Source organism: Hyla sarda, chromosome 9 (assembly GCF_029499605.1).
Source record: "Hyla sarda isolate aHylSar1 chromosome 9, aHylSar1.hap1, whole genome shotgun sequence".
Lineage (NCBI taxonomy): Eukaryota > Metazoa > Chordata > Amphibia > Anura > Hylidae > Hyla > Hyla sarda.
Genome location: NC_079197.1, coordinates 12,683,609 through 12,696,356, shown reverse-complemented (window position 1 = coordinate 12,696,356; position 12,748 = coordinate 12,683,609). Strand labels below are relative to the sequence as shown.

The following is a 12,748-nucleotide window of genomic DNA, read 5'->3' as shown; positions in this document are numbered from 1 at the left end:
GGATTAAGATTTTTTAATAGAAGTAATTTACAAATCTGTTTTACTTTCTGGAGCCAGTTGATATATATATATATATATATATATAAATAAAAGTTTTTTCCTGGAATACCCCTTTAATTAAACTCTGCTAGAGAGAAGTACATGTAATCTTAGAGTCCTTAAAGGACAACTGCAGCACAATATACATTTATCCCCTATCTACAAGATAGGGGATAAGTGTTTGATCGTGGGGGGTCCGACCGCTGGGACCCCCCCGCGATCTCCCTAACGGGGCGCTGCCATTAGCGCTCATAGTGAGCGCTAAGGCGCCTCTCCCATAGAGATGTATGGAGGAGGCGTGCTGGCTGCAACGTCATGCGGCGGCTGGCACGCCCCCTGCACAGGACAGCCGCGGCCCCGTACAGGAGATCACAGGGGGTCCCAGCGGTCGGACCCCCGCGATCAAACACTTATCCCCTATCCTGTGGATGGGGGATAAGTGTTAATCACGCTGCAGATGTCCTTTAATGGGGTACTCTGATGGAAAAACATTGTTTATTAATCAACAGGTGCCAGAAAGAAACAGATTTTTAAATGACTTCTATTTAAAAATCTTAATCCTTCCAGTACTTATCATCTGCTGTATGATCCACAGGAAGTTATTTTCTTTTCGAATTTCTTTTCTGCCTGACAACAGTGCTCTCTGCTGACACCTCTGTCTGTCTCAGGAACTGTCCAGAGTAGGAGCAAATCCCCATAGCAAACCTCTTCTGCTCTGGACAGTTCCTGACATGGACAGAGGTGTCACCAGAGAGCACTGTGGTCAGACAGAAAAGGAAATTCTAAAAGAAAAGAACTTCCTGTGGATCATACAGCAGCTGATAAGTACTGGAAGGATTAAGATGTTTATATAGAAGTAATTTACAAATCTGTTTAACTTTCTGACACCAGTTGATTTAAAAAAAAAAAAAAAAAATTCCGCTGGTGTCCCCCTTTAAAGGGGTCCTCCAGACTACCTATTAACTTTAAGGGTGCGTACACACACTATTTGTTCTTGCGGGTTTTCCGCTGCGTATTTGAAAGTGGGCGGGCTCTTCTCGGCTGTCCGTAGCAGATTTTCTGCGGCGGAATGTACGCTGTGGAAAATGACTTCAATGGGGCTTGCAGCGGATTTTCCGCAGCGTAAATTCCTACTTGGAAAATCTGCTGCGGACAGACGAGAAGAGCCCGCCCACTTTCAAATACGCAGCGGAAAACCCGCAAAAACAAATAGCGTGTGAACGCACCCTAAAGGGGTATTCCGATGGAAAAATATGTTTTCAAATCAACTGGTGCCACAAAGTTATACAGATTTGTAAATTACTTCTATTTAATCATCTTAATCCTTCCAGTACTTAGCTGCTGCTGTATGCTCCAGAGGAAGTTGTGTAGTTCTTTCCAGTCTGACCACAGTGCTCTCTGATGCCACCTCTGTCTGTGTCAGAAACCGTGCAGAGCAGGAGAGGTTTGTATGGGGATTTGCTCCTACTCTGGACAGTTCCTGACACGGACAGAGGTGTCAGGAGAGAGCGCTGTGGTCAGACTGGAAAGAACTACACAACTTCTTGTGGAGCATACAGCAGCTGATAAGCACTGGAAGGATTGAGATTTTTATATAAAAGTAAATTTACAAATCTGTATAACTTTCTGGCACCAGTTGATTAGGAAACTCTTTTTTTCCCCATTCGGAGTACCCCTTTAAAAGCAGGCTTGTTACACTCTTGTTATGGCTTCCGATGTTTGCTGTAACAGTATGGTTTCTACAATGTAGCAGTTTGTCACTTCCATGATACATTGTATTTTCCAGCTTCCACCCTCTTATTTTACTATCCCCGCGTCATGTGACACATAGTAAAGATTTGGAAAACAATGCATCATGGGACATTTCTACCACCCGGAATCTATACTTATCAATGCTCGGTCTGGATGTGGTGACTAGAGGTCTTCTTTAATTCTTGAATGGCACAACACTGTACAATACACATTGGGAGACCTAGGGATCCAACATGCCCCTTCTTCTACCTAGAGCATTGTTTCCCAACCAGGGTGCCTCCAGCTGTTGCAAAACTACAACTCCCAGCAGGCCCAGACAGCCTTCGGCTGTCTGGGCCTGCTGGGAGTTGTAGTTTTGCAACAGCTGGAGGCACCCTGGTTGGAAACCACTGACTTAGAGCCATGGACACTGTGAGCAGCCCCCCACATCCCCAGTAATGTCCCCCAATAATGGACCCGCTCAGAGCAGTTGTCACTTTCTGTCTTCCATGCATGTTGATCGTCTGACTGTCGTCGCTTTGTTTGGGGGGAGGGGGTGGGATGTCTCAGACTCTGCATCTCATATGTCCTTTTAAATTGATTATTTTGATGATAAGGACTTAAAATAAAAGAACTTTAAACATTTATGAATTCTCTGTTATTATTGTAAAGAGAGCACTCTACTGAGATATAAGATCACATCCCATATTATATAAGGGAGCACTCTACTGAGATATAAGATCACATCCCATATTATATAAGGGAGCACTCTACTGAGATTTCAGAACACATCCATATTATATAAGGGAGCACTCTACTGAGATATAAGAACACATCCCATAATATATAAGGGAGCACTCTACTGCTGAGATATAAGAATACATCCATATTATATAATGGAGCACTCTACTGAGATATAAGAACACATCCCATAATATATAATGGAGCACTCTACTGAGATATAAGAACGCATCCCATATTATATAATGGAGCACTCTACTGAGATATAAGAACACATCCCATAATATATAATGGAGCACTCTACTGAGATATAAGAACACATCCCATATTATATAAGGGAGCACTCTACTGAGATATAAGAACACATCCCATAATATATAAGGGAGCACTCTACTGAGATATAAGATCACATCCATATTATATAAGGGAGCACTCTACTGAGATATAAGATCACATCCATATTATATAAGGGAGCACTCTACTGAGATATAAGATCACATCCCATAATATATAAGGGAGCACTCTACTGAGATATAAGAACGCATCCCATATTATATAAGGGAGCACTCTACTGAGATATAAGAACACATCCCATATTATATAAGGGAGCACTCTACTGAGATATAAGAACACATCACATATTATATAATGGAGCACTCTACTGCTGAGATATAAGAACACATCCCATATTATATAAGGGAGCACTCTACTGAGATATAAGATCACATCCCATAATATATAAGGGAGCACTCTACTGAGATATAAGAACACATCCCATAATATATAATGGAGCACTCTACTGAGATATAAGAACACATCCCATAATATATAAGGGAGCACTCTACTGAGATATAAGATCACATCCCATATTATATAATGGAGCACTCTACTGCGATATAAGAACACATCCAATATTATATAAGGGAGCACTCTACTGAGATATAAGAACACATCCCATAATATATAAGGGAGCACTCTACTGAGATATAAGATCACATCCCATATTATATAATGGAGCACTCTACTGCTGAGATATAAGAACACATCCCATATTATATAATGGAGCACTCTACTGAGATATAAGATCACATCCCATATTATATAAGGGAGCACTCTACTGAGATATAAGATCACATCCATATTATATAAGGGAGCACTCTACTGAGATATAAGAACACATCCCATATTATATAAGGGAGCACTCTACTGAGATATAAGATCACATCCATATTATATAAGGGAGCACTCTACTGAGATATAAGAACACATCCCATATTATATAAGGGAACACTCTACTGAGATATAAGATCACATCCCATAATATATAAGGGAGCACTCTACTGAGATATAAGATCACATCCCATAATATATAAGGGAGCACTCTACTGCTGAGATATAAGAACACATCCCATATTATATAATGGAGCACTCTACTGAGATATAAGAACACATCCATATTATATAAGGGAGCACTCTACTGAGATATAAGAACACATCCCATATTATATAATGGAGCACTCTACTGAGATATAAGAACGCATCCCATATTATATAATGGAGCACTCTACTGAGATATAAGAACACATCCCATAATATATAAGGGAGCACTCTACTGAGATATAAGAACACATCCCATATTATATAAGGGAGCACTCTACTGAGATATAAGAACACATTCCATATTATATAATGGAGCACTCTACTGAGATAAGAACACATCCCATAATATATAAGGGAGCACTCTACTGAGATATAAGAACACATCCCATATTATATAAGGGAGCACTCTACTGAGATATAAGAACGCATCCCATATTATATAATGGAGCACTCTACTGAGATATAAGAACACATCCCATATTATATAAGGGAGCACTCTACTGCTGAGATATAAGAACACATCCCATATTATATAATGGAGCACTCTACTGCGATATAAGAACACATCCCATATTATATAAGGGAGCACTCTACTGCGATATAAGAACACATCCCATATTATATAATGGAGCACTCTACTGAGATATAAGAACACATCCATATTATATAAGGGAGCACTCTACTGAGATATAAGAACACATCCCCTATTATATAAGGGAGCACTCTACTGAGATATAAGAACACATCCCCTATTATATAAGGGAGCACTCTACTGAGATATAAGAACACATCCCATATTATATAAGGGAGCACTCTACTGAGATATAAGAACACATCCCATAATATATAAGGGAGCACTCTACTGAGATATAAGAACACATCCCATATTATATAAAGGAGCACTCTACTGAGATATAAGAACACATACATATTATATAAGGTAGCACTCTACTGAGATATAAGAACACATCCCATATTACATAAGGGAGCACTCTACTGCTGAGATATAAGATCACATCCCATATTATATAAGGGAGCACTCTACTGATATAAGAACCCATCCCATATTATATAAGGGCGCACTCTACTGAGATATAAGAACACATCCCATATTATATAAGGGAGCACTCTACTGCTGAGATATAAGATCACATCCCATATTATATAAGGGAGCACTCTACTGAGATATAAGAACACATCCTCTATTATATAAGGGAGCACTCTACTGAGATTTCAGAACACATCCCATATTATATAAAGGAGCACTCTACTGAGATTTCAGAACACATCCATATTATATAAGGGAGCACTCTACTGAGATTTAAGAACACATCCATATTATATAAGGGAGCACTCTACTGAGATTTCAGAACACATCCCATATTATATAAAGGAGCACTCTACTGAGATTTCAGAACACATCCATATTATATAAGGGAGCACTCTACTGAGATATAAGAACACATCCCATATTATATAAGGGAGCACTCTACTGAGATATAAGAACACATCCCATATTATATAAGGGAGCACTCTACTGAGATATAAGAACACATCCATATTATATAAGGGAGCACTCTACTGAGATATAAGAACACATCCCATATTATATAAGGGAGCACTCTACTGAGATATAAGAACACATCCCATATTATATAAGGGAGCACTCTACTGAGATATAAGAACACATCCCATAATATATAAGGGAGCACTCTACTGAGATATAAGAACACATCCCATATTATATAAGGGAGCACTCTACTGAGATATAAGAACACATCCCCTATTATATAAGGGAGCACTCTACTGAGATATAAGAACACATCCCATATTATATAAGGGAGCACTCTACTGAGATATAAGAACACATCCCATATTATATAAGGGAGCACTCTACTGAGATATAAGAACACATCCATATTATATAAGGGAGCACTCTACTGAGATATAAGAACACATCCCATATTATATAAGGGAGCACTCTACTGCGATATAAGAACGCATCCCATATTATATAAGGGAGCACTCTACTGAGATATAAGAACACATCCCATATTATATAAGGGAGCACTCTACTGAGATATAAGAACACATCCCATATTATATAAGGGAGCACTCTACTGAGATATAAGAACACATCCCATAGTATATAAGGGAGCACTCTACTGAGATATAAGAACACATCCCATATTATATAAGGGAGCACTCTACTGAGATATAAGAACACATCCATATTATATAAGGGAGCACTCTACTGAGATATAAGAACACATCCCATATTATATAAGGGAGCACTCTACTGAGATTTAAGAACACATCCCATATTATATAAGGGAGCACTCTACTGCTAAGATATAAGAACACATCCCATATTATATAATGGAGCACTCTACTGAGATTTAAGAACACTTCCATATTATATAAGGGAGCACTCTACTTAGATTTAAGAACACATCCCATATTATATAAGGGAGCACTCTACTGAGATATAAGAACACATCCCATATTATATAAGGGAGCACTCTACTGAGATATAAGAACACATCCATATTATATAAGGGAGCACTCTAATGAGATATAAGAACACATCCAATATTATATAAGGGAGCACTCTACGGAGATTTAAGAACACATCCCATATTATATAAGGGAGCACTCTACTGCTGAGATATAAGAACACATCCCATATTATATAATGGAGCACTCTACTGCGATATAAGAACACATCCCATATTATATAAGGGAGCACTCTACTGCGATATAAGAACACATCCCATATTATATAATGAAGCACTCTACTGCGATATCAGAACGCATCCCATATTATATAAGGGAGCACTCTACTGAGATATAAGAACACATCCCATATTATATAATGAAGCACTCTACTGCGATATCAGAACGCATCCCATATTATATAAGGGAGCACTCTACTGAGATATAAGAACACATCCCATATTATATAAGGGAGCACTCTACTGCTGAGATATAAGAACACATCCCATATTATATAAGGGAGCACTCTACTGCAATATAAGATCACATCCCATAATATATAAGGGAGCACTCTACTGAGATATAAGAACACATCCCATATTATATAAGGGAGCACTCTACTGCGATATAAGAACGCATCCCATATTATATAAGGGAGCACTCTACTGAGATATAAGAACACATCCCATATTATATAAGGGAGCAGTCTACTGCGATATAAGAACACATCCCATATTATATAATGGAGCACTCTACTGAGATATAAGAACACATCCAATATTATATAAGGGAGCACTCTACTGAGATATAAGAACACATCCATATTATATAAGGGAGCACTCTACTGAGATATAAGAACACATCCCATATTATATAAGGGAGCACTCTACTGAGATATAAGAACACATCCATATTATATAAGGGAGCACTCTACTGAGATATAAGAACACATCCATATTATATAAGGGAGCACTCTACTGCGATATAAGAACACATCCAATATTATATAAGGGAGCACTCTACTGGTAATAATACATAATGAACAGCACTAATGCAGGTTCTCCCGGTGACGTCCACTCCGCTCTATACCCAGGTTCTGCAGCAGCGGTTTTCATGGTAACCTCCGGTCGCAGTCGAGGCCTGGAACGCAAGCACGGACGTAATGACGACACTGTAGCCCGCATCGTCTTGGGCTCCGCCTCTTTGTGGCCGCACCAATCCGCGGCAGGTATACGCCCCGTCACGTGGTGTAGGAGGACGTGTTGCGTAGTGACGCTCTGCCCGGTCCGGCGCTCGGTGTGACGCAGGCTCGGTGTCCGGTGAAGGTGACCGATGACCATCCTTCCCAAGAAGAAGCCGCCTCCCCCCTCTGACCCGGAGGACGGGGACCGGAGCGGCGCCGGCGGGGGTGACTCGCATTCCCACTCGCGCTCCGGGGCTCGGCCTCGCTCCTCCCCACCTCCGCGCTGGGCCCAGGCCTCGCCTCCGCCCGGTGCTGGGGGTCCGGGAGGGACGGGCTCGGGTCCGGACGGGCTCGGAGGCCTCGGTAGTTGTTGTTGTTGTAACGGGGCGGGGATAGGACCCGGAGGCTGCTGCTCTGGGCCCGGACACAGCAAGAGGAGGCGGCAGGGGGCGAGCGGACCCGGGGGAGCCGGCGAGAGAGGACTGGGCCTGCCCGTGACCGGTAACACCCCCGACCGGGAGGATGGAGCCGGGAACAACAGCGAGGACGAGTACGAGACAGCGGCCCGCACCGAGTCCATAGACCCGGACATGGCGGAGCAGGTGAGACGGGGGAGGGGAGAGGTGTCATGTCAGGGGGGAGGAGAGGTGTCATGTCAGGGGGGAGGAGGAGGGGAGAGGTGTCATGTCAGGGGGGAGGAGGGGAAAAGTGTCATGTCAGGGGGGAGGAGGAGGGGAGAGGTGTCATGTCAGGGGGGAGGAGGAGGGGAGAGGTGTCATGTCAGGGGGGAGGAGGAGGGGAGAGGTGTCATGTCAGGGGGGAGGAGGGGAGAGGTGTCATGTCAGGGGGGAGGAGGGGAGAGGTGTCATGTCAGGGGGGAGGAGGGGAGAGGTGTCATGTCAGGGGGGAGGAGGGGAAAAGTGTCATGTCAGGGGGGAGGAGGAGGGGAGAGGTGTCATGTCAGGGGGGAGGAGGAGGGGAGAGGTGTCATGTCAGGGGGGAGGAGGAGGGGAGAGGTGTCATGTCAGGGGGGAGGAGGGGAAAAGTGTCATGTCAGGGGGGAGGAGGAGGGGAGAGGTGTCATGTCAGGGGGGAGGAGGAGGGGAGAGGTGTCATGTCAGGGGGGAGGAGAGGTGTCATGTCAGGGGGGAGGAGAGGTGTCATGTCAGGGGGGAGGAGAGGTGTCATGTCAGGGGGGAGGAGAGGTGTCATGTCAGGGGGGAGGAGAGGTGTCATGTCAGGGGGGAGGAGAGGTGTCATGTCAGGGGGGAGGAGGAGGGGAGAGGTGTCATGTCAGGGGGGAGGAGGAGGGAAGAGGTGTCATGTCAGGGGGGAGGAGGAGGGAAGAGGTGTCATGTCAGGGGGGGAGGAGGGGGGAGAGGTGTCATGTCAGGGGGGGGAGAGGTGTCATGTCAGGGGGGAGGAGGGGGGGAGAGGTGTCATGTCAGGGGGGAGGAGGAGGGAAGAGGTGTCATGTCAGGGGGGGGAGGAGGGGAGAGGTGTCATGTCAGGGGGGGGAGGAGGGGAGAGGTGTCATGTCAGGGGGGGGGAGGAGGGGAGAGGTGTCATGTCAGGGGGGAGGAGGAGGGGAGAGGTGTCATGTCAGGGGGGAGGAGGAGGGGAGAGGTGTCATGTCAGGGGGGAGGAGGAGGGGAGAGGTGTCATGTCAGGGGGGAGGAGGAGGGGAGAGGTGTCATGTCAGGGGGGAGGAGAGGTGTCATGTCAGGGGGGAGGAGGGGAGGGGAGGAGAGGTGTCATGTCAGGGGGGGAAGAGTAGAGGCTTGTTGGGGGGGATGACATGTCAGGGGGGAGGGGAGAGGTGTCCTCGGGGGGGGGGGCTGTGAGCTCTATGTCACATGTTTTCCTGGTTGTCCTGTGGATTTGGTCACATGTCGTCTCCTCTGATACATGTTCCTGTAGGGGACCCCTCGTCCTATCTGTGGGGGTCTGGAGCCTCCTGTGCTCCTGTTATGTTGCTGTTCACACACTGATTGCTGTATAGGTTGGGCGGGGGAGGGGGGCACATTATTTCTCTGGCATGCTGCGGTTGTTATTATTATTGTTGTTGGGTTAGTCATGTGTCACATGTGAGGCCGCCCATTGGGTCACACTCATTCCACCTGTCACTGCCGGGCGATGCCAGGAATGTGTGCGGCTCCTGAGGGATTGTGACCGAGCTGACACCGTCATCCGCTGGGCACTGGATTTCAAATAAAGTTGTATTGAGCCAAAACAAAAAACATAACCCTCCTAACAGCGTCGTCCTGCACCGTCCCCCTGTGCCTGCTCTTCTGTATGGGGGCAGTACAGAGCGCTTCACTGTCAGCACTTTATGGTAGTGTTTCCCAACCAGGGCGCCTCCATCTGTTGCAAAGCTGCTTGTCCTCTGAGCACGGGGCCCTGCTTGTCCTCTGAGCACGGGGCCCTGCTTGTCCTCTGAGCACGGGGCCCTGCTTGTCCTCGGAGGAAAATGAAAAAAAAAACTAAGAAAAAGTAAAAAAAAAAAACTACCAACCAGGGTGCCTCCAACTAGGGGATACGTTATATTGCTCTACTGTTCTCCTTTAACCCCACCAGGTAGAAGGGTGTACAGGTATACCCTCACGTCTTGGTACTTAAGGGTACGTTCACATCCGCTGGTGAAGGCCCCCTCTATGTTGGCTTTACATGTGCCTGCTGGTAATGGCAATACGCCGCTACGAGCAGACACACTGCAGCGATGTGGGTGGCGTACTTGCTCATCGCGGCCGCTCTCCCTGCTCTGAGTTAGGCAGAGAGCTCCCGCGATGTGCGAGTATACGGCGACTCGTACATCACAGTGTGCCTGCTGGTAGCGGTGTATTGCCACTACGAGCAGGCACATGTAAAGCCGGCATAGAGCGGGGCCTTCACCAGCGGATCCGCAGCGTAAAATACGCTGAAAATACGCCCGTGTGAACGTACCCTAAAGGGGTACTCCGGTGGAAATTATTTTTTTAATCAACTGGTTCCAGAAAGTTAAACAGATTTGTAAATTACTTCTATTAATCTTTATCTTTCCAGTACTTATTAGCTGCTATATACTACAGAGAAAGTTCTTTTGTTTTTGGATTTCTTTTTTTTTTTTTTTCTGTCTACAGTGCTCTCTGCCGTATCAGGAGCAAATCCCCATAGCAAACCTATGCTGCTCTGGACAGTTCCTGATACAGACATAGGTGTCAGCAGAGAGCACTGTGGACAGAAAAAAAAAAATCCAAAAACAAAAGAACTTTCTCTGTAATCTACAGCCTCTAATATGTACTGGAAGGATAAAGATTTTTTTAATAGAAGTAATTTACAAATCTGTTCAACTTTCTGGCACCAGTTGATTAAAAAAAAAAATGTTTTCCCCACCGGAGTACCCCTTTAAGGACCAAGGGCGTATCTGTAGGTCCTGGTCCCGTTAACGGGGTTTAAACCATTCTCACGAGCGGAGAACGCATTAAACCCGGTGGGTCCCGATTGCTACAGGCAGCCAGGACCCACGGTTAATGCCGGGTACCGCCAATCGGGCCGATGCGTGGCATTAACCCTTTACACGCCACGATCAAATGTCATCATGGCGTCCAAAGGATAGAGGATAAGATTTTAGATCCCCAGCGGCAGGACCCCCACGATCTCCGGCCCGGCACCCCTGTCATTCGGTGCACGGAGCGAACATGTCTGATGACTGGCGATGCAAGCTGCCACACCCCCTCCATTCACGTCTATGGGAGGAGGCGTGACGGCTATCTACTAGCCATCGCGCTCCCTCCTATAGACATGAAGGGGGCGTGGTGTGACATCATGAATGTGGAGGGGGGCTAGAAGAATGGTAATTCTTCATTACATAAAAAATGAAACCCTATTTACCTCCAGCGCACCCTCAGTTTCCCTCTCCGGTCCCCGTCTGCGATACTTTTCCTGTGAAAAAGCGTGACGCTTGGGCCCCAGAGGGTCATACTGCCAATCAGACAAGCCCTGGCCGTGGTGGGACATCTATTGAAGCCTTTGAATAAAGCTTCTCTTTCTTATGAGAGCTCTGTTGGGTGTCGAGGTCTTAGTATGTACAGTATTGTGAGCTCTGTTGGGTGGCGAGGTCATAGTATGTACAATATTGTGAGCTCTGTTGGGTGGCGAGGTCATAGTATGTACAATATTGTGAGCTCTGTTGGGTGGCGAGGTGTTAGTATGTACAGTATTGTGAGCTCTGTTGGGTGGCGAGGTGTTAGTATGTACAGTATTGTGAGCTCTGTTGGGTAGTGAGGTCTTAGTATGTACAGTATTGTGAGCTCTGTTGGGTGGTGAGGTCTTAGTATGTACAGTATTGTGAGCTCTGTTGGGTGGCGAGGTGTTAGTATGTACAATATTGTGAGCTCTGTTGGGTGGCGAGGTGTTAGTATGTACAGTATTGTGAGCTCTGTTGGGTGGCGAGGTGTTAGTATGTACAGTATTGTGAGCTCTGTTGGGTGGCAAGGTGTTAGTATGTGCAGTATTGTGAGCTCTGTTGGGTAGTGAGGTCTTAGTATGTGCAGTATTGTGAGCTCTGTTGGGTGGCGAGGTGTTAGTATGTACAGTATTGTGAGCTCTGTTGGGCGGCGAGGTCTTAGTATGTGCAGTATTGTGAGCTCTGTTGGGTGGCGAGGTCTTAGTATGTACAGTATTGTGAGCTCTGTTGGGTGGCGAGGTCTTAGTATGTACAGTATTGTGAGCTCTGTTGGGTGGCGAGGTCTTAGTATGTGCAGTATTGTGAGCTCTGTTGGGTGGCGAGGTCTTAGTATGTGCAGTATTGTGAGCTCTGTTGGGTGGCGAGGTGTTAGTATGTACAGTATTGTGAGCTCTGTTGGGTGGCGAGGTGTTAGTATGTACAGTATTGTGAGCTCTGGGTGGCGAGGTGTTAGTATGTACAGTATTGTGAGCTCTGTTGGGTGGCGAGGTGCTAGTATGTACAGTATTGCGAGATCTTAGTATGTACAGTATTGTGAGCTCTGTTGGGTGGCGAGGTCTTAGTATGTGCAGTATTGTGAGCTCTGTTGGGTGGCGAGGTCTTAGTATGTGCAGTATTGTGACCTCTGTTGGGTGGCGAGGTCTTAGTATGTGCAGTATTGTGACCTCTGTTGGGTGGCGAGGTCTTAGTATGTGCAGTATTGTGACCTCTGTTGGGTGGTGAGGTCTTAGTAT

At 45.5% G+C, this 12,748-nt stretch overlaps 1 protein-coding gene across 3 annotated transcripts in view; it reads left to right on the top strand.

Annotated features, from left to right (window-relative positions):
- The first annotated feature begins 7,589 nt into the window (after positions 1-7,589).
- The window catches only part of OTUD5 (OTU deubiquitinase 5), a 43,132-nt gene continuing 37,973 nt past the window's right edge, over positions 7,590-12,748 (top strand). The window contains exon 1 of one of the 3 annotated variants that reach the window (XM_056540912.1): positions 7,590-8,172. In XM_056540912.1, the coding sequence (XP_056396887.1) occupies positions 7,720-8,172 (453 nt within the window). In that variant the 5' untranslated portion in view covers positions 7,590-7,719. The remainder of the gene's footprint in view (positions 8,173-12,748) is intronic. The other 2 variants (XM_056540915.1, XM_056540911.1) reach the window with 2 other exon arrangements.